This window comes from Salvelinus namaycush, chromosome 14 (assembly GCF_016432855.1).
Source record: "Salvelinus namaycush isolate Seneca chromosome 14, SaNama_1.0, whole genome shotgun sequence".
In the NCBI taxonomy this organism is placed as follows: Eukaryota; Metazoa; Chordata; class Actinopteri; order Salmoniformes; family Salmonidae; genus Salvelinus; species Salvelinus namaycush.
This window is the reverse complement of record NC_052320.1, coordinates 7645011-7668090: the sequence shown is the minus strand read 5'-3', so window position 1 is coordinate 7668090 and position 23080 is coordinate 7645011. Positions and strand designations below refer to the sequence as shown.

General features: G+C 43.6%; 1 protein-coding gene across 1 annotated transcript; it reads right to left on the bottom strand.

Annotated features, from left to right (window-relative positions):
- Positions 1-790: 790 nt before the first annotated feature.
- On the bottom strand, positions 791-6009 carry birc5b (baculoviral IAP repeat containing 5b). The gene is made up of 4 exons (XM_039008718.1): positions 5884-6009; positions 3394-3503; positions 3050-3167; positions 791-889 (listed from the first exon to the last, which is right to left on the bottom strand). Exons 1-4 carry the CDS (start codon positions 6007-6009, stop codon positions 791-793), a joined length of 453 nt encoding a protein of 150 aa, XP_038864646.1.
- Between the last annotated feature and the right edge of the window lie 17071 nt (positions 6010-23080).

The window sequence follows — 23080 nt, the reverse complement described above, 5'->3', positions numbered from 1 at the left end:
AGCATCTAATACCTTCCTCATACTACAGTCACACCTACAGCATCTCCTGCTGCCGTGACAACCAACTGCCAATTCAGCTACAACCGCTCTCCAGGAACACCTAAGGTCCCTGTGCACACTTCGTGTCCTGCGTGTCAGCACACCCCTATGCAAGTGACATGGACACCCCTCACCCTGCTGAACGCACCCCTATAAGTGACAGATGTTACTAGAGCAACAGTTGGTGTTCAGGGAGGGGCTTGGGGCCATCTGTCCAGGGTCAAGGTTTGAAAATAAACTGGTTGTCTCACATTCAGGAAAACTCAACGGCAAGTACTTTGGGGGAGAATCATAGGAAAATCCACATTGTTAATCTGTGCCTTTAAAATAAAAAATAAATGTCGGTCCAGAAAGTGTCCGAGTAGCAATGCAGATCTAGAATCAGATCAAAGCTGCCAATGCAATCTTCCCATTATAATCAAAAAGGCAAAATGTCTAAATGCAACACACGCCAAACGAGATGCTTTTATGAATGTGGGCTAGAGAAGCTGAGCTATAGTATGGTGTAAAGTAAAAATACTTGTCATTTTCTATTATAAGGTATCTTTACTTTTACTCAAGTACGACAAATCGGGTACTTTTTCCACCACTGGAAAACAGGGCTACAGACAACCAGTGTGAAGGCACCACCTTGTGGTAAAATGCAATTCTGCATTCTAAGTTCTAAAACATTATGTAACATGGTAGAAAATAGAAGAGCTTTATTCACTAAAATATTTACAGATAAAACACCAAAGGCTAAAATACACAACTACATTACAGATCCCGAATCAAACAGCATCCTCATGTAATTAACTGTTCTCTCCACCTCATCTCGAAAATTGGCGATCTTCAAGTGGATAGTCTTCCTCTACAACAGTAGAAATGACAATAGCTTAGGCCTACATTAGTAAACTGAAAACCGCAACACTACAGCAAGTATCAAATATAGCTGATAAACCTAAAGATTATCATAACTTTAGGTGAAGGCCTGAGTCTACATAAAACTTCCAAGGGCAATGTACTCTACATCAAGCATTTGCCTTGAATGAGATCTACAGGTAACTGCCAGAATAAAAAGGAAACACCAAAAGGGTCTTAGTGGGGGTTGGGCCAGCACGCGCAAGAACAGCTTCAACGCACCTTGGCATATATTCTACAAGTGTCTGGAACTCTATTGGGACGCGACACCATTCTTCCACCAAAAAATTACATAATTTGGTGTTTTATTGATGGTGGTAAATGCAATCTCAGGCGCAGCTCCAGAAGCTCCCATAAGCAATCAGAGTTGAGATCTGGTGACTGAGACCGCCATGGCATATGTTAAACATCGTTTGTGCGCATCAAACCATTCAGTGACCACTCATGCCCCGTGGAAGGGTTGTATTGTCATCCTATGGGGGCTTAGCCATGGAAGCCAAAATAATGGCCTGCCCAGTTTTATTATATATGACCCTAAGCATGATGGGATGTTAATTACCTAATTAAGTCAGGAACCACAACTGTATCCCTCATTAACTCTATTATTTTGGCAGTTACCTGTATATGTTTATTCTTAATACAGCAGTACGGTGTGTCCAAGACAAATTTTCCCATTGGAACAATATTTTTTTTTAAGGAAACATCACAGAAACTCAGCAAAAAAAAGAAACATCCATTTCAGTACCCTGTCTTTCAAAGATGATTTTTACGAATTCAAATAACTTCAGAGCTTCATTGTAAAGGGTTTAAACACAGTTCATGTTTGTTCATTGCACCATAAATAATTAATGAACATGCACCTGTGGAACAGTCGTTTAGACACTAACAGCTTACAGACGGTAAGCATTTAAGGTCACAGTTAAGAAAACTAAAGAGGCCTTTCTACTGACTCTGAAAAATACAACAAGTTGCCCAGGGTCCCTGCGTGAATGTGCCTTAGGCATGCTGCAAGAAGGCATGAGGACTGCAGATGTGGCCAGGGCAATAAATTGCAAGGTCCGTACTGCGAGACACCTAAGACAGCGCTACAGGGAGACAGGATGGACAGCTGATCGTCCACGCAGTGGCAGACCACGTGTAACACCTGCACAGGATCGGCACATCCGAACTTCACACCTGCGGGACAGGTACAGGATGGCAACAACAACTGCCCGAGTTACACCAGGAAGGCACAATCCCTCCATCAGTGCTCAGGCTGTCCGAAATAGGCTGAGGTGAGGCAGGACTGAGGGCTTGTAGGCCTGTTGTAAGGCAGGTCCTCACCAGACATCACCGGCAACAACATTGCCTATGGGCACAAACCCACCGTCGCTCGACCAGACAGGACTGGCAAAAAGTGCACTTCACTGATGAGTTGCGTTTTTTCTCTCACCAGGGGTGATTGTCAGATTCACATTTATCGTTGAAGGAATGAGCGTTACACTGTGGCCTGTACTCTGGAGCGGGATCGATTTGGAGGTGGAGGGTCCGTTATGGTCTGGGGCGGTGTGTCACAGCATCGGACTGAGCTTGTTGTCATTGCAGGCAATCTCAACGCTGTGCGTTACAGGGAAGAAATCCTCCTCCCTCATGTGGTACCCTTCCTGCAGGCACATCCTGACATGACCCTCCAGCATGACAATGCCACCAGCCAGACTTCTCGTTCTATGCATGACTTCCTGCAAGACAGGAATGTTGGTGTTCTACCATGGCAAGCGAAGAGCCCGGATCTCAATCCCATTGTGCATGTCTGGGACATGTTGGATCGGAGGGTGAGGGCTAGGGCCATTCCCCCCCCAGCGATGTCCGGGAACTTTCGGGTGCCTTGGTGGAAGAGTAACATCTCACAGCAAGAACTGGCAAATCTGATGCAGTCCATGAGGAGATCCACTGCAGTACTTAATGCAGCTGGTGGCCACACCAGATACTGACTTGATTTTGACCCCCCTCAACCCTTTTGTTCAGAGACACATTATTCAATTTCTGTTAGTCACAAGTTTGCTGAAAATAAACGCAGTTGACGTTTCTTTTTTTGCTGAGTTTATAAACATATATAGGGTTGGTGACATACAATGTAGATACGCAGTCTCTCCTGCTCCAGGTGATAGAACTCAGCCACAGTCAGCTCCCCAAAGTCTTTCTTCATGGCCAGGAAGCCACAATTAGGAGATCGTTTGATATGCTCAGACCTACAGAGGACAGACAAGACAGAGACATGTAGGTCATTAAGACTTAACATGACAACTGAAAGGCTTTGCTGATAATACAAAATGTCAAATGGTACAGCGTTTCTACTGAACGATAATGGTATTGAATCCAATGTGAATGGTGAGGAGGACTTGATGGTTTCTTAAACAGTTCAGGCACAGAGCTTTATCTGACCAGTAATAACTCTAGTGTAAGGACCAAATTTACCAGGGGTTGTCCTCAGGCTCCCAGCCCTCCAGCTCTCTGAGACAGAAGAAGCAGCAGGCCACATCAGGCTCGTTCACACTGGGGCAGTGGACAAACCCTGCCGTCGCCATCTGCATATACAGGTAACATGTTCAGAAGGAGCATCAACCTTTAACACTGTTAAATCACAACGGAGCAGTGGACAAACCCTGCATTTGTCCATCTGTAAATAGACACTGGCAAGTCACACAATATATCTAACATAGGCCTATGGTCTGATGCTCATCAGGTGTGTATCAATGACGGGTAGGAGGCCAAAATTAGAGCCCGAATTGTCCTGGTCAGGGAAAATTCCTGGAGATAAGATCCCTATCAGGCTGCCTGATGGAGTTGTCTGGCTGTAAGTACCTTAACTGGCAACCTGGTGCAGCCAGTGAATGTGTACCAGATTAAATGAGCCAATGCACCATTCTACTAGTAGACATTTGATGTGATCAGAGTTAAGTGTAGGTGAGGTCACATGGTAGGCCAATCTCAATACAGACAACTTTAGCATTTAAACAACTACTTCTTAGCTAAACCTACCCCTAGGCTAACTAACATTAGCCACCTAGCAGTGCTCAATTTACATTTTTCATTGTTGCTCTCAACTTAAGTTTAGGAGAATCAAAACAATTCAAATATATAGCCTATACTGGCTAGCCTAAGAAGTCTAGCTACTTCTGAAGCACATGCTGTGCCCTAGAATCTCCTACGTAAACATTGTAAATACATCCATTATAAAAGTTAGTGTTGATACAAATACCTGTCATTGAAATTACAAAGTCATGTGAAATATTATCTTTCTACATTGTGTAAAAGCATTATTTTCCTATTGAGAGTAATACATAAATGGTACACGGTCTCTTAATACATCAGGTTTGTGATGACTTATTACAACTTTCTGGATTTTATATAGTCACAGTGCTCACAAAACATTCCTGGACGCACAGCAGATGCTGGGCCAGTTGTGCACCGCTCTTTGGGACTCCCAATCACAGCCAGTTGTGATACAACCTGGAATCGAACCATGGTCTGTAGTGATGTCTCTAGCTAACTTAGGCAACAAATTGGAATTTGCAACATATGCGTTGAAAATACATAACATATGAATTATAATTCGTAATATACGAAATGGATGACGGCATCAACAAATTAATACATATCCTAAATGAGGGAGACTCATTTTAAGTTTACCATGTTACGTCTACCCCCCCTGGCTGTTTGAGGGTTAAGCGACGTGGTAACATTGTAGGGGCCTGACTATGTGGTGTGGCTGTGTCAGGGTGAAGTAACATGGCAGGGAGCTGTCACCACAGTTTATCACCAGAAGCAGAGGGCGGGGTAAGGGTCAAGGGAGGACTGAAGAAAATGCACCAGACAACTAAATCTAGCACCTGCTTAACAGTAAATCTCCACATGTCACATTGGACACATCCATACCCTGGACAGCCAGGAAGGGCTCAAATGCAATCACAGCAGTTTACGCAATAGCCTTAACATGTAACCGCTTTAATAAAAGTCCAACAAATATCATCCAATGGAGAAGTCCAAAGTGTAACTAGATCTGTCTTGGGCAATTCTGTGTGTGACAGAATTGCCCAAGACTGGTCCTAGTTATGATTCAAAGCTAGGGGCATCATGAGTAGGTTGTTGGATCATAATCAACCTGCACAACCAGGGACATATTGGAGGGTCACAGTGTCATGTAGATGTCAGAAGGCTGATTCATGTCTACGTGAATTATATATATTTTTTTCTCCTGTAGAAAATAAGTGCTTGCCCTACATTTTATGACCTATTTTCTCCCTGCCTGTCATTTCCCAGTTAGGTCTGGTCAGAATGACATTATTTGAAATGTAAGGTATCAGGTGACCCTACCCCAGTCAGACGCTAATGGCGAGGGAGTTTTGCTTAACCCAAAATGAACTCGTCACTTGCAATACACTTTTGGAAACAGTGATAAATATATATATATATATATATATATATATATTTTAATACTACACACCTTTATAGGGTTAGTGTTCCCACAAGGCCACATCTCCATGTTACATTGCTTATTTACAGAAGACATAGGTGGCTACCTGTGCTAACTAGCCATCTAGAATGCTCTGAACACCTGTTTGTAATCTTAACTGTGGAGGAAGTTTAGTTTCTCAACTGGAGGCAACAGCTTGTTGAACTGTGTAAAATTGCTGCAAGAAGTGAGTCTATTTGACAGACTTTTTCCTCTCTGATATGAAAATGGGCATATCAGCATATGTTTCAAAAACCAGTTTGAAAACAATGATTGACATTTCTAAACATTAAAACATGGCGTTGGAATTGTAGTTGACATGGAGGCAACAGTGGGCAAATTTAACTACTGAACACCCCACATACAGAAAGGTTTGAGAGTTACAGGTGACGCCAGCATCCTCACTGACAGGAAACATTGTGCGATACTGAATGGTGGTTTCTTCATCTTACCATTTCAGGTGTGCATTGACATTCCTCACGAAAAGGCCAATCGGCAAAGCTCTGGAGTCGCATATCATAACTGTACATCTTGTTGTAGGAGTAAAACCGCGCACTCAAATCGTTTAGACTGGCCATGGCCTCGAGGAAGGGAAACAACCTTTCCGGCTTGAGAATGATGTTGGATATATACAGGTGTGGCCCACAAGACACTGATTGTGGACAACAAGGGATTCCAAATGTTGAAGGTCAGGGTATTTGGTAGGTTTTAGTTACAGACACTACTTTTCACTCATTAGCTGAGACTATTTCTTGTACTCCTAAACTAAACCTGCAATAAATATTGAGCCCAAAAAATACACAGGTGAAAGCCTAGAAGTAGTGAATTACTTCAATCACGTGACTTGGAACTGTGAGCTTATTGGTCCGTTTGAATTAATTGTTTGTGTACTCTGATTGATTTCAGGTAGGACACTGAATGCGGTGCACCTCCACCTGGGTCTTTACTAGTTAAAGAGAAAATCCACTCAAAATACTGTCTTTTGTTATTTTTTTCATTAGTCCACTGTTGATGCATGTCAGCAGTCACATTTTTAAGATATTGTACTTTCATAAAGCAAAGTGCACAGCCACAAAGTCATAATTATGGCTAAACCCCGACCATTTCTACAATTTATCTTCCTAAAATTATATTTTAAACCTAACCTTAACGAAACTGCTAAACTTATGCCTAACTCTAACCTTAAATTAAGCATTTTTTTGTGCCATTATTGACTTTATAGCTGTAGAATCTAACTTTGTGGCTGTGTTATCTAGTCGAAACACCCCCACCTGTTTCCTACAAAATTGTGGCGCATTCCCTGTTCTACACCCCCATATCACACACTCACAAACTGAAAACATAACTTGTGTACAATTAATTGGTTAGAGATAGGTCTCAAATATCTCTTTCATTTTTTAGAATCGTGGCAAAGTTGGTTCCTGTGTCAGTCACATCTTTAGCCACCTTCCTGTGGGTCAAACAAAAACACCCTAATAAACGGTTACAAATATTGCCTCCCACAATGCAGGTGATGACTGAATGGTGCAGTTGGTGAGAAGCAACTGCAGTGACGTGAAGGCGACTTCATAAAAACCTGCATGTCCTTTGATCACATGATTTTTGTGAAGTTCATGCAGTCGACATGTTGGGCCATTTCTTTAACTTTGAAAGACGGTGACCAACGATGGACTTGACAAAAGTGATCCGCTCGAACGCACTTATTGTGGCCAAATTAGGTCTATAGAGCTAGGGAGGAGTCTGGCTAACACTCGTATATAATAAGGAGATGGTTTTGTATCCACCCTAGCAATGGGAGTTTTTGTCCCAAATGCGGGAAGGCAGGCAGTCTGTTTATCGGTCTGCTTATTAAAGAGCGACTGCCCCTAAAAAGCAACTTCTCGTTTTGAAAACGGCCTATGTAGCATCGATATGAGGCATCGATTCTAGTGTCAAAATTGACTACAACGTTTAAATAGGATAATTTTGGTCATAAAGTCAGTCTCGTCCAAAACAGAGATGATAGGAAAAAATGGTATGTAACAGAATGAAGGTTACCCTAATCGTTTTAATGATAGGAAAAAATGGTATGTAACAGAATGAAGGTTACCCTAATGGTTTTAATGATAGGAAAAAATGGTATGTAACAGAATGAAGGTTACCCTAACGTTTTAATGATAGGAAAAAATGGTATGTAACAGAATGAAAGTTACCCTAATGGTTTTAATGATAGGAAAAAATGGTATGTAACAGAATGAAAGTTACCCTAATGGTTTTAATGATAGGAAAAGATGGAATGTAACCGAATGAAGGTTACCGTAACAGTTTTCCTTGGGTTGGGTTTATTTCACACCTGCCCACAGCACCAAAGTAATCATCAATTCGGAATGCAGCTGCACACTACCCAATCATAATGCCCTTGGTCAATTTGTTTTTTACGTTTGATATCCACATGGGGCTAGTTAGAGAACATCAGTAAATTACACAATGTACATGGGACAATATCATTTATTTTCAATAGCTCTAAATTTAAATTACATAATAAAAAACTCAAACTATACTGAAATTGCAGAAATCCATATACACATTTTTTAAATAATTTATTGAGACACCTAAAAGATGTGCAACATGAAAGTATTGTCCCATTTACATTGTGCAATGAATTTTTTATTTATCTAGGCAAGTCAGTTGAGAACAAATTATTATTTTACAATGACGGCCTACCCCGGCCAAACCCTCCCCTAACCCGGACGACGCTGGGCCACCCTATAGGACTCCTGATCACGGCTGGTTGTGATACAGCCCGTGATCGAACCAGGGTCTGTAGTGACACCTCTAGCTCAGAGATGCAGTGCCTTAGACTGATGCGCCACTCGGGAGCCTTATTGACGGTCCCTAACTGGCCCCAGAGATAGACTATCCAATGTCAAACCAACCACAGTCACACACCAGCCAGCTGAAGCAAATTATTGAATGAAGTTGGCTAGCACCAGAGAGGAAGAGGAAGAGAGAGGCCAAACTCGGCAGAAACTCTGTCTCCCTCCAGCAGATGGTGTTTCCTCAGTGTTTCACCGACCAAGCAAGGAGTTTTTGTATGGAGGTCAAAGAGAGAATGTCAAATTTGGTCAACAAATTTGTTTTATGGCTTATATGCTACGTGAGGTTTATTTGGTTGAATATACGTTTCGTAATGCTTAAGTTGTTACAAGTGTACTGATATAAGTAGGACACGTGACATCCGGGCAACTTTGAGAAAAAACACTTTATATCGGAGTTGTCTCGAGATGGCTATGCGTATTCATGGCATGAGGTTAGTAGCATAGCATCTCTCTCCATTGAACACAGGCGGTTGACGTCAACAACCATCAACAAATATTTTAAAAAGGGTTACAATAATGAGATGTATCCACCAATTCAAAGAAAGGATAGGGGGGAGCTAGACAGCCCGCTGTGCTGCTTTGTGGACAATGACTCCCATTGTTAGGGCGGAGAGACATGTATATTGTCAGTATAGCCATAATCCTTGTTAGCACTAGCTAGCTAAGTACCTTGTTATGTAGAAGGGTCTGTAACTGTGTACTGTTTTGGCAGAGTCAATATACAAACGCTTTCCACATGCGAACACACACATAAGAGACACTCATATTGAACCCCCCCCCCCAAAAAAGATTGTTTGGCTTCAGTTATTACCGCATCATATCTTAATGAACAAACCAAAAAACAAGGAAGTTCAGTCCCCCTTTAAGCAGACCGACAAGCAGAATCTGTGTATTCCTGAGTGAACAGATTTTGAGAGAATGAACGCTCTCGCTTCGCCTCTTCCTCTCTGCTGACACCGAACTCAAAGTCACGTGAGTCGAGTCAGCCAGGGGATAGCCTAACGCTTAGATGACACCGACAGAGTTATTGCATTTTGGTACACCAGAATTACATTAATTTCCAATGAAACACTGCGTTTGCTTTGCAGTATTGCGTTGCAGAGGTAGTTGCAGTGCGTTCTGTGTGGTGCACAGGTTGGATTTATCAAATGTATGGGTCAAACTGTATGTGTAGACGAGTTGACAGAATTGGTAGCAGAAGATGAATGTTGAACTTTTGTTGCACACATATCCAGATGATGCTGCGGACCATTTTGCGCAATAACACTATCGGTATGATCAAGGCTTAAATGTAGTCTAGCTCTGTAGCCTAAACGTTGAGGTGTAATGGAGGTATGTAGGCTAAAGGTTGTTTCATACATATTTTCATAATGACCATCACTGATAACGCCACATATGGACTATTCAATATTCTAATGCTAAATTGGCTAAAAATACATGATCCTCTCTTTCCATGCAGTAGGCCTAGGCTATGACTGGGTAAATACATCTAATAAGGAACATGCTTATTTTTGGAACAATGGTCATATGGGGCTCCAAGCAATGCAATGGGCTCTGAATAGGAAAATGAAAGATGCTGCTCCCTCTTTTGGACAGCACAGGTAAGTACTAGTGAGCCTGTATCAATACTGTCGCAGCCAATTGACTTCAATCTTGAATAAGTCCCCATTCATAAACACATGAAACCACATTTCCACATGTCCATAGGACATCCATTGCTAAGAAGGGACACATGATAGCCACCTTTTTGGAACAATGTATTTTCCTCACAGCCTGGTGCACTATTCAAATAGGAATACGGACTGATGAAATAAAAGCAGGCGTTCTCCAATAGTAGCCTACATCATAGAAACTCAATCCCAGGTGAGTGATTTTATTGTACTATATTTATGATAGTCTGCCCTATAAACACACACATAAACAGATGACATTGAGGGGTTGGTGAAACAGATGAATCCTATTCCTGACTTTCACATGATCACAATAGTTATTGTGAAAGCCTGAATTTTCAGAGATTCACAGAATTGTGTTGTTATGGTATATACTTCAGTCAGAATCAACATTTGAAACAAGAGCTCAGAAACGTCACGAGACAGGTTACCCGCCCACCGTCGTAACTTAAGATGTATCCTATCTTCCTAGTCAGTTTAACTGGGGGTGCACATAAAACATAACGATATAGGGATAAGGTTAAAGGTCAGAGAAATGGCACTCAGCTTTAACGGTTTGTGGTATGAGCGGTTTATTACTGAGAGGTAAGGACAGTCATAGCCCCTGTATCTCTACTGTAACACTATCCCCCGACCCTCGGCTGGTGAAAAGTGCTTACTGCTTCAAATAGTCTCCCCCTCTGCTGGACAGAGACAACCTAGGCCCTTCCCCCTCTCCTGGACGGAGACAACCTAGGCCCTTCGCCCTCTGACTCTCTGCTGGACGGAGACAACCTAGGCCCTTCCCCCTCTCCCCCTCTGCTGGACGGAGACAACCTGGGCCCTTCCCCCTCTGCCCCTCTGCTGGACGGAGACAACCTGGGCCCTTCCCCCTCTGAATCTCTGCTGGACAGAGACAACCTGGGCCCTTCGCCCTCTGACTCTCTGATGGACAGAGACAACCTGTGCCCTTCCCTCTTCTTCCCTCTGCTGGAGGGAGACAACCTGGGCCCTTTCCCCTTTGCCCCTCTGCTGGATGGAGACAACCTGGGCCCTTCCTCCTCTGCCCCTCTGCTGGACAGATACAACCTGGGCCCTTCCCCCTCTGACTCTCTGCTGGACAGAGACAACCTGGGCCCTTCGCCCTCTGACTCTCTGCTGGACAGAGATAACCTGGTCCCTTCCCCCTCTGCCCCACTGCTGGACGGAGACAACCTGGGCCCTTCCCCCTCTGCCCCTCTGCTGGATGAAGACAACCTGGGCCCTTCCTCCTCTGCCCCACTGCTGGCCGGCTGCAACCTGGGCCCCTTGGATAGAGCAGTGTTTTCCAATCCTGGTCCTGGGGACCCAAAGAGGTGGTCATTCTTGTTTTTGCCCTTGCACTCACACACCTGGGGTCTATTCACTAGAGAACCAAACAGAACCAAACGGAAGCTACAGAAGCAAATGGAATGAAACGGGGAGGGACCTACCTGATTTTGTCCAATGGTTTCAGTTGCAAAAAAGTTTTGTAACTGTTTGGTACAGTCTTCGTCTAATGAATACACCCCTGATTCAAATCAAAGTTTTGATGATGAGTTGATTAGTTTAATCAAGTGTGTGAGTGCTAGAGAAAAACTAAAAAGTGCACCCTTTTGGGTCCCCAGTGTAACGGATGTGAAATGGCTAGCTAGTTAGCGGTGGTGCGCGCTAATAGCGTTTCAATCGGTTACATCACTCGCTTTGAGACCTTGAAGTAGAGGTTCCCCTTGCTCTGCAAGGGCAGCGGCCTTTGTGGAGCGATGGGTAACGATGCTTCGTGGGCGACCGTTGTTGATATGTGCAGAGGGTCCCTGGTTCGCGCCTGAGTCGGGGCGAAGGGACGCCATAAAGTTATACTGTTACACCAGGAACAGGAAAATACTGGGGTTAGGGGACTGGTGTGAATATGCACCCCTAAAAGCCTGATAAAATCCCCCCCAAAATAATTTGTGACATGCACCCAATACAAAAGGTGTAGACCAGGGGTGTCAAACTCATTCCACGGAGGGCCTAGTGTCTGCAGGTTTTTGGTTTTTCCTTTCAATAAAGCCCTAGACAACCAGGTGTGGGGAGTTCCTAACTAATTAGTGATGTTAATTCATCAATCAAGTACAAGGGAGGAGCGAAAACCCGCAGACACTCGGCCCTCCGTGGAATGAGTTTGACACCTGTGGTGTAGACTATTGTGAAATGCTTACTTTCGAGCCCTTTCCCAACAATGTAGAGTTAAAAAGTAAACAAAATTTGCTGAATAAAAAATGGAAATAATAACACAATAAAATAACATTAACAAAGCTACATACAAGAAGTACCGAGTCAATGTACATGGGTACGAGGTAATTGAGGATATATGTACATGTTGTTAGGGGTAAAAGTGACTAGGCAATCAAGATAGATAATAAACAGAGTAGCAGTAGCGTATGTGAATAGTGTGTGTGGCAGCAATTTGCATGGGTGTGTTTGTGTGTTTGTTGGAGTGTCAGTGTAAGTATGTGGGTAAAGTCCAGTGAGTGTTCATTGAGCCAGTGCAAGAGAGTCAGTGCAACAAAAAATGGGGACAATGCAAATAGTCCGGGTAGCCATTTGATTAACTGTTCAGCAGCCTTATGGTTTGGGGGTAGAAACTGTTCAGGAGTCTTTTGGTCCTAGACTTGGTGCTCCGGTTCCGCTTGCCGTGCGGTAGCAGACAGAACAGTCTATGACTTGGGTGGCTGGAGTCTTTGACAATTTTTAGGGCCTTCCTCTGCTGGTATAGAGGTCCTGGATGGTAGGAAACTTGGCCGTACGCACTACCCTCTGTAGCGCCTTAGGGTCGCATGCCAAGCAGTTGACATACCAAGCGGTGATGCAGCCAGTCAAGATTCTCTCAATGGTGCAGCTGTAGAACTTTTTGAGGATCTGAGGGCCCATGACAAATCTTTTCAGCTTCCTGAGGGGGAAGAGGCATTGTCGTGCCCTCTTCACGACTGTGTTGGTGTGTTTGGATGATGATAGATCCTTAGTGATGTGGACACCGAGGAACTTTAAGCTCTCGATCCCCTTCACTACAGCTCCTGTCGATGTGAATGCAGGCGTGCTCGGCCCTCTGTTTCCTGTAGTTCACGATACGCTCCTTTATCTTTCTGACGTTGAGGGAGAGGCTGTTGACCTTGCACCACCCTGCCAGGTATCTGACCTCCTCCCTATAGGCTGTCTCATCGTCATCGGTGATCAGGCCTACCACTGTCATGTCGTTGGCAAACTTAATGATGGTGTTGGAGTCGTGAGTGTCCACACAGTCGTGGGTGAACAGGGAGTACAGGAGGGGACTAAGCACACACCCCCGAGGGGACTACCCTCGCCACCTGGGAGCGGCCCGTCAGGAAGCCCAGGATTCAGTTGCAGAGGAAGGTGTTTAGTCCCAGGGTCCTTTACTTAGTGATGAGCTTGGAGGGCATTATGGTGTTGAACACTGAGCTGTAGTCAATGAACAGCATTCTCACGTCAGTGTTCCTTTTGTCCAGGTGGGAAAGGGTTGTGTGGAGTGCAATAGAGATTGTGTCATCTGTGGAACTGTTGGGGAAGTGGATTGGGTCCAGGGTGTCTGGGGTGATGGTGTTGATTTGAGCAATGAACAGCCTTTCAAAGCATTTTATGGCTACAGATGTGAGTGCTACGGGGCGATAGTCATTTAGACAGGTTACCTTGGCATTTTTGGGCACAGGGACTATGGTGGTCTGCTTGAAACATGTAGGTATTATAGACTGGGTCAGGGAGAGGTTGAAAATGTCAGTGAAGACACATGACAGCTGGTCAGCGCATTCTCTGAGTACGCGTCCTGGTAATCCGTCTGGCCCTGAGGCCTTGTAAATGTTAACCTGTTTATAGGTCTTACTCACATCGGCTATGGAGAGCATGGTCACACAGCCGTCCAGAACAGCTGGTGCTCTCGTGCTTTGTTCAGTGTTGCTTGCCTCAAAGCTAGCATAAAAGGCATTTAGCTCATCTGGTAGGCTCGCATCACTGAGCAGCTCGCGGCTGTGTTTCCCTTTGTAATCCGTGATAGTTTGCAAGCCCTGCCACATCCGACGAGTGTCTGAGCTGGTGAAATAAGATTCTATCTTAGTCCTGTATTGACGCTTCTCCTGTTTGATGGTTCGTTGGAGGGTATAGCAGGATTTCTTGTAAGCATCTGGATTAGTGTCCTGCTTCTTGAAAGCGGCAGCTCTAGTCTTTAGCTCAATGTGGATGTTGCCTGTAATCCATGGCTTCTGGTTGGTAATGTGTGATGCAACTGATGGTGATGTCTAAGGCTTCGTAAATCACAGAGTAAGCAGTTGTCATAGGAGGGTTATGGATTACTATTTGCGAGGAGTTAAAACAGTAAATCACTTGACAATTGGTTCATGGTTATTGAAGGATTGCTGGCACTGTAGGGTAACATTTACCTCAACTTTGTTATTGTTGTTGTGTGTGATTTATCAGTCTTGCAATGTCATATGTGCCTCAACATCGTTGGTATATTATGGAATTATTGTTAATGTAGATTATAGGTGTTTAACTTTATCTGAGAGATTTTCTGGTGTAGCTAGATCCAAAATGAGCTGTCTGTCTGCTAGTTGGGTGAGTGCCAGCTTTTGTATGACAGGATCTTTCCAGTACAGCACACTGGCTCCCTTTTATTACAGATTCTTCAAGGACTTTTTTGCTTTTTTTCTGGCCCTAGCCTGGTCCCAGATCTTTTTGCATGGTCTTGTCAACTTCTATGGCTGTGACAAACATAGTAGTTGGCAAGACAGCACAAAACATATCTGGAATCAGGCTATCCTAGTCTGCTCCTTCTGGCTGACTTGTCTGCCACTCTGTCGATAATCAGATTATTCATAGATTCCTTTAACATACCACAGACCTTCTGCTTTCGATAGATTGAAATTCCAATATTTCTCTCCGTGCCGATACGGTTCCTCTCTTTTCCACTTCATGCCTTCATTGACACTTGACTCTCCTCCTTCCTTCCCTCCCTCCCACCCCTCCCTCCCTCCCCCTCAACCCCTTCTTGACAGTTGTCCTCACATATTAAGGTCCTGGTGTGATTAGCTGCTGAAATCTCCTGGACTTGTTTTGTTTTCTCACCGGAGGGAGGGAGGGAGAGAGAGAGAGAGAGAGAGAGAGAGAGAGAGAGAGAGTGAAAGGGTGGGAGGGAGGGAAAGAGAGGGAGGGGGTGAAAGAGAAGATGTGTTTGTGGTCTCTTTTTCACGTCCCACATTGCTTAATGTCCGTAATGTAAAGTACTGTAGTATGTGTTTGTATACGTCCCTCTTCTTTGACTCTCGGAATCTTTTAACTGTGGGGTTATTTTTTGTCTCTTTCATCCTATTTTTGTCATCATGTCCATCCAGCGACCACCAGTGTCTTGATCATAAAACCCCTGAATAGTTTCTATGTCTGAAGGGATTTCACACAGGGAACAGTGCTGTTCTGGTGAAGTTGCGGTTCGACTGGGACTGATCTGAGGGAACAGAGGAGAGACTCAGAGAAAGAGGAGGGAAGAGAAAGAGAGAGAGAAAGCTGTCAATGTGGGGATCTGGTAAGGCTATTTTAACTGTTTGGCTCTGGTTTGTGGTGCGACAATAACTGGTGTGCCAGACAGTAACTGGTTTTGGTATGACAGTACTGATCTGTCTGTTTTGGTACAACAGTACTGAAAGTACTTAAGTAAAAATACTTTTCTTTATATACTTTTAAGTATTACTTAAATAGTTTTTTGTGGTATCTGTACTTTACTATTTATATTTTTTACAACTTCTACGTTTTATTCTAAGTATGAATATAAATAGCAAAGTAAAGTACAGAAAAATTGCTTAAGTAGTACCTTAAAGTATTTTTACTTAAGTACTTTCCACCACTGCCAACAGTTGCAAACAAAAGATTCTATTGGACAAATTCAGGTATGTCTATCCCCGGTTCATTCCGTTTGCTTCCGTTTAAGAAAAGCTTTTCAACAGAATCGGTGGAGTGCATACACCCCTGATCACACGCAAACAAGGTTCACTTTCATAGCAACCACATACAAACAGCATGATCCATTTGATCGTTGTATAATTCCTTCTCACATGTGCGCACTACCCTGCTCTCACCTTTTTCCCTTCACTTTTGGACTTTAGTGCATAACACTAAAGTGTTAGTAAACCCGCTAAAATCATGCAGCACAGTGTCCAGTCAGCAAGCAGTTTAGCAGTTACACCGGCGGGCTCTGGTGGCAATAAATTAATAACACCAAAAGCTTACCTTGACTTAGAAGAGTTCCAGTGTTGGATAGCCATAGCCAGCTAGCTAACATTGCATCCCTCTCTGTTTGAGCCGGGTGTTTGAGTAGGCTAAACTAACTAGATGCGTTCGCTAGCTAAGCAAGTGAAAGTAAAAAGTAAAAATATAATAATAATCTCTCTCTGTCATGCTTCTCCTTATTTTTGAAGAAATTAATTTGTCCAAAACAGTTCAACTTTTGACTTTCTCTCTCGTTGAGTCAACTACTCACCACATTTTATGCACTGCAGTGCTAGATAGCTGTAGCTTATGCTTTCAGTACTAGATTCATTTTCTGATCCTTTGATTGGGTGGACAACATGTCAGGTCATGCTACAAGAGCTCTGATGGGTTGGAGGATGTTGGAGGAAGTTGTCATAATTACTGTGTAATTCTACGGAAGGGGATGAGAACCACGAGCCTCCTAGGTTTTGTATTATAGTCAATGTACCCAGAGGACGACAGAAGCTAGCTGTCCTCCGGCTACACCATGGTGCTACCCTACAGAGAGCTGTTGAGGCTACTGTAGACGGTCATTGCAAATCAGTGTGCTTTTATAAATTATTTGGTGATGTATTACAGAAAATTACTGTTATTCTAAAATGCAATATGTTTAGAATAGTTTATATATAAAAATGATTTTTTTAAAATGTTTTACTATTTAAAAAAAAACTAAATTCACTGAGGAGGATGGTCCTCCACTTCCACCTCTGAGGAGCCTCCACTAGTGAGTACATAGGGCTGGCACCATGTCACATCCTGTCCACAGTGTGCTGTGTCTGTGTCCACCGTGTGTGTGTGTCCACAGTGTGCTGTGTGTGTGTGTGTCCACAGTGTGTGTGTGTGTGTGTGTGTGTCCACAGTGAGCTGTGTGTGTGTTTCCACAGTGTTCCCTGTTTGTGCGTGTGCATGCACGTTTGCACGCACGCTTGTCCATCATGTTCACAGTGTGCTCTGACATATGTGTCCCTCCCTGATCAATAATATATATTTAGTGGGATCAGTGTAAAGTGCAAACTGATATGCATTTCCTGTCATATTCCCAGGCTCTATGTTTCAAGGGGAACTCAGGGGGCACCAAAGGTCCTTTCCTTCCTGCAAACACCCACTAACCCAATATCAGTCAGTGACGTCTTCATCGTTATGCAAACCTCACCACAAAACAGTATAAAACAGTGGTGTAGGCAGAAATCTGTTGAAGGCAGGGCCTGCAAAATGTAGGTGGGTCAAAATGTAGTCACTCAAATCATAATTAAATGATCAGAAAAGCATAGTCTACCCTATACCTTATTGTAATCGAGCGCACACAACAAACCATCTAACATTTGATTATTCATTACAGAACAAATAGTCTTGTAGGCCTACGTAAATCCATGACTCTGGCATAAACATGAGCCTCACATAGACCTACACATAATAAACCATAGGCCTATACCTTAATTAATAGACTATGAGATGTGATAATCAACGAGGGGCTATGCGTTCTATGGAAAATAAAGAACAGCGTGGAAGGTATGTGTTGAGTGGAACTAAACTTCCACTCAACAGTTGCATTATTTTCCAGAGAACGCATGGAGCCATGAGTTGATTATCCCTTTTATTCCAAGGCTATAATTGAACACATTTGCCGCTAGAAATGTGTTCATTTGTCGCAAAAAATGTGTTCAACATCCACCGAAGTAGCTAGCAAGTTTACTAGATAGCTAGCTACAGTAGTTGCCTTGGTAACCAAACAAACAGGCTTGCTCGCATAGCTATCCAAACCATCAGTCCAAGCTTGCTATTATGAAAATGTAATTCAACAATTCCAATCAAAAGCAGCTCAAACATAGAGCATGCAAGGATGAACTTCATAGCCATTGAATTATACTGTGCATTACAGGTAAATAATGCACGATCTAGAATGCCCTTCAAGCCAATTAGAAACGAGTATTCAACTATGCCATGGTATGATTAAGCAATAAGGCCAATACACAACAACTAAGGGAAGTTCTTACGCACGATGCAATGCGGAGTGCCTGGATACAGACCTTAGTCGTGGTATATTGGCCATATACCACAAACCCCCAAGGTGCCTTATTGCTATTATAAACAGTTTACCAACATAATTAGAACAGTAGACAAGTCATTTGTAGTCATACCTGTGGTATATTGTCTGATATAACACAGCTTTCAGCAAATCAGCATCCAGGGCTCGAACGTCCCGGTTTATAATAGAATTTATTAAACGTGTTGTTTGGATCCTGGATGCAGATTTTTGCTATCTCCACCGTGCCATGCATATAAACATGACGAGACTGATAGCTTCTCAGATCCAGCTGAATTCATTTATCAGGATCATTATAATTGATATATCCAAAGAATTGCCAATAGAAACGAAGGTAAAACAAATGAAAAAAATGCACATAGTTTGGTGTCATTTCAGCTGCTGTCAGCTGCTTATCTTTAGTTGGCTAGCTAGCTAGCAAAGGAGAAGTAACTTTAGCCTAGCTATCCCATAACTATCTTATTGACTTGACAATCAGCTATTTGTTGCCTATTTATGAATTATTTATTGAATAATTATTTATTGAAGTTATTGTCTCTCGTCATAATTGCTGGCTAGCTACATGCCAACAATTTTTTTTCGCAGAGCAACGTGGAATGAATAGAATGAATGACTGGGTCAAAATATGAGAATGTAATTAACGACCAGGCTGTTTGGTAAGCAACTTCAAAACCTCAGAACTAACATTTGGCTTTTGCCCGGACTATAACTGTCTGGTGGAAGGATAAAATAAAATAAATGTACTCATTAAAATAATGTTTTTAATGAATAGTAATGGTGTGTCGGTAAAATCACTGGAGAAGCCAAGCCAGGAAAAAAAAGTTATATTACAACCTATGTGTTGTGATAATTTCATTGTTTTCTCTATAAACTAGTTAGTTCATATGCCTTGACACTGCAACATATAGAAGACACAGTGGCAGAATTAATTCAACCACACCTTTGTTTCATCACAAAACCAGAGAGCAACATCTGTCCGGTGGAGTCCAAAAAGCATATTGCATGTAACAAATACTTGCATGACCTACAACATGGTCAATCAAGTTAATGTCTCTGACATTTTCGTACTACTAAACAACTATTGATTTTAGATCACTGAAGAGTTACCGCAAGTCGCGAAGAAAACAGGAGCTGCCTCCACTATTCCAGCACTATTCCAGCACTAATACAGTGACAACTAAAAGATTCCAAAAATAATTTAGTCCAATCAACATAAGCTAAATATCATGTGGCTGTCCATGGTACTGATTAATGTGTGTGTGTGTGTGTGTGTGTGTGTGTGTGTGTGTGTGTGTGTGTGTGTGTGTGTGTGTGTGTGTGTGTGTGTGTGTGTGTGTGTGTGTGTGTGTGCATAAGTAGAAAAAACATGTCTCATTGCTGAAACGGTCTATGACTCTGTCATACAGTAGACACTTTTAGTTTTTGTTGTCCTAGGCTACATGGCTAAAATGCTTGCTCGATAGCCTTACTTCCTTTCATAGGCAACAATTAGCCAGCTAGTTAACATTAGGGTACTACATCTAGCTACAGTTAAAGTCGGAAGTTTACATACACTTATGTTGGAGTCATTAAAACTCATTTTTCAACCACTCCACAAATTTCTTGTTAACAAGAAATTGGCAACCGTTTTATAAACTCAATAAGGCCCTCGAACCAGGGAATTATTGTGTGATAACTCCCTCCTAAGGGCTGTTTCCCGGGCCCTTGGCTTCGCCTCGGGCATAAGAACAGCCCTCAGTCGGGAGTTATCACACGATAATCCCTGGGTTCTCATGCCTTATTGCTTAAATAATGCCCCGATATGACAGTAACAATCACAATAGGCTTGGCAACCTCTGATCACTGGCTCAATGACCAGCTTTTCCTTCACTCTGCGGTCTGCGGTCCAACTCTTCCCAAACTACCTCATTTGGGTTGAGGTCGGGTGATTGTGGAGGCCAGGTCATCTGATGCAGCACGCCATCACCCTCCTTGGTCAAATAGCCCTTACACAGCCTGGAGGTGTATTGGGTCATTGTCCTGATGAAAAACAAATGATAGTCCCGCTAAGTGCAAACCAGATGGGATGGCGTGTTGCTGCAGAATGCTGTGGTAGCCATGCTGGTTAAGTGTGCTTTGAATTCTAAATAAATCACAGACAGGGTCACCAGCAAAGCACCCCCACACCATCACACCTCCTCCTCCATACTTCACGGTGGGATCCAAACATGCAGAGATCACCTACTCTGCATCTCACAAAGACACGGCAGTTGAAACCAAAAGTCTCACATTTTTCCTCATCAGATCAAAGGACAGATTTCCACAGGTCTAATGTCTATTGCTAGTGTTTCTTGGACCAAGCAAGTCTCTTCTTCTTATTGGTGTCCTTTAGTAGTGGTTTCTTTGAAGCAATTCAAACATGAAGGCCTGATTCACGTAGTCTCCTCTGAACAATTGATGTTGAGATGTGTCTGTTGAACTCTGTGAAGCATTTATTTGGGCTGCAATTTCTGAAAACTCTAATGAACTTATCCTCTGCAGCAGAGGTAACTCTGGGTCTTCCTTTCCTGTTGTGGTCCTGTAAGGAAGTCTGTGTGTAGCTGGTGTGTAGGAGTCAGGCGCAGGACAGCAGATATGAGTAAATAAACAGATTTTACTCAACATAAATAAATGCAATACAATGCAATGCAATACATTAACGGACCTTCTTACATACAAACAATCACTCACAAAAAACCATGGGGGAACAGAGGGTTAAATAATTAACAAGTAATTGGGGGATTGAAACCAGGTGTGTAAAACAAAGACAAAACAAATGGAAAATGAAAAGTGGATCGGCGATGGCTAGAAGGCCGGTGACGTCGACCGCCGAACGCCGCCCGAACAAGGAGAGGGACCGACTTTGGCGGAAGTCGTGACAGGTCCTCATGAGAGCCAGTTTCATCATAGCGCTTGATGGTTTTTGCGACTGCACTTGAAGAAACGTTCAAAGTTCTTGAGATGTTCCGGATTGACTGACCTTCATGTCTTAAAGTTATGATGGACTGACGTTTCTCTTTGCTTATTTGAGCTGTTCTTGACATAATATGGACTTGGTCTTTTACCAAATAGGACTATCTTCTGTAACTTTTAACAAGGCACACCTGTTAACCCTCCCGTCATCCTCGTATGGTGTCTAGAGCCCGCATCCTCCGGGTCACCCTGTCCCGTCCTGGCTAAAGGCCCAATGTCCGCAAGTGTGACAGTATGCGTGTGAACAGCCTTTGCAGATGTATTTCTTACACCTGCAGCACACCGTGTGTGTCTTGGAGTCCTTATTGGGTGAGCAGAGCTGACACCTCTTTCTCTTACTTGCCCCGGTGGCTGGGGCAGCGAGCGGGGCAGCGGCCGGGGCAGCGGCCGGGCCAGCGGTGGGCTCCTCGCGCTGTTGATCACGAGCCGCCGTAGCACTCCGAGCTCACTTGGCACGGGTCACTTTGTGTGCCGCTGACAATATTAGTATCCTCTACACTTGGCTGCTCTCTTGCACACAGCAGGGCATGTCTGGACGTGTGTAGTGGCAGGCTGGGTCGCTCTGACCCCCGAGCACAGAGCACAGAACGGGGAGCGGCTCACAACCTCGCCACTCGACAGACTCGACAATCCACAGACTCTCTACACACAATAGCATACACCTCGCCAGTAGCTGGCTGGGTCGCTCTGACCCACGGTATCGAGCACAGAGCACAGAGCAGGTGGCCTGGAAACACATGGCCTGGGTCGCTCTGACCCACGAGCACAGAGCGGGAGCCCTGGAAACACATGGTCTGGGTCGCTCTGACCCACGAGCACAGAGCACAGAGGGGAGCACTGGAAACACATGACCTGGGTCGCTCTGACCCACGAGCACAGAGCACAGAACGGGGAACGGCACACAATAGCATACACCTCGCTAGTGGCTGGCTGGCTGGCTGGCTGGCTGGCTGGCTGGCTGGCTGGCTAGCTGGCTGGCTGGCTGGCTGGCTGGCTGGCTGGCTGGCTGGCTGGCTGGCTGGCTGGCTGGCTAGCTAGCTGGCTGGCTGGCTGGGTGGATGACGCTGACCCCCGAGCACAGAGCACAGAGGGGAAGCTCAGAGCCCAGAAGAGAACAGAGCGGGGAGCCCTCCACACACAGGACCTGGGTCGCCCTGACCCGACCACGGGAGGGTTAATTGAAATGCATTCCAGGTGACTACCTTATGAAACTGGTTGAGAGAATGCCAAGAGTGTGCAAAGCTGTCGTCAAGGCAGAGGGTGGCTACTTGGAGAATCTCAAATCTTAAATATATTTGGATTTTTTTAACACTTTTTTGGTTACTACATGATTCCATATGTGTTATTTCATAGTTTTGATGTTTTCACTATTATTCTACAATATAGAAATAGTAAAAAAATTAAGAAAAACCCTTGAATGAGTAGGTGTGCCCAAACTTTTGACTGGTACTGTATATATGTATATTTTTACTGTAATTACTGCAATTACATGCTCTCGCCGCTGCACTGGCAATACTCAAAGCACATACAGTGGGGCAAAAAAGTATTTAGTCAGCCACCAATTGTGCAAGTTCTCCCACTTAAAAAGATGAGAGAGGCCTGTAATTTTCATCATAGGTACACTTCAACTATGACAGACAAAATTAGAAGAAAAAAAATCTAGAAAATCACATTGTAGGATTTTTTATGAATTTATTAGCAAATTATGGTGGAAAATAAGTATTTGGTCACCTACAAACAAGCAAGATTTCTGGCTCTCAGAAATAATCAAATTATTATTATCTGATAGCATAAATGG

What these genes read in the sequence shown, in the direction of transcription:
- birc5b (XM_039008718.1), bottom strand. Translation starts at nt 6,009, where the DNA reads ATGGCCAGTCTAAACGATTTGAGTGCGCGGTTTTACTCCTACAACAAG. An exon ending in GTCAATGCACACCTGAAATG is followed by an intron (nt 3,504 to 5,883) that starts GTAAGATGAAGA and finishes CTGTATATGCAG; the next exon opens with ATGGCGACGGCAGGGTTTGT. An exon ending in AGAGACTGCGTATCTACATT is followed by an intron (nt 890 to 3,049) that starts GTATGTCACCAA and finishes CTACTGTTGTAG; the next exon opens with AGGAAGACTATCCACTTGAA.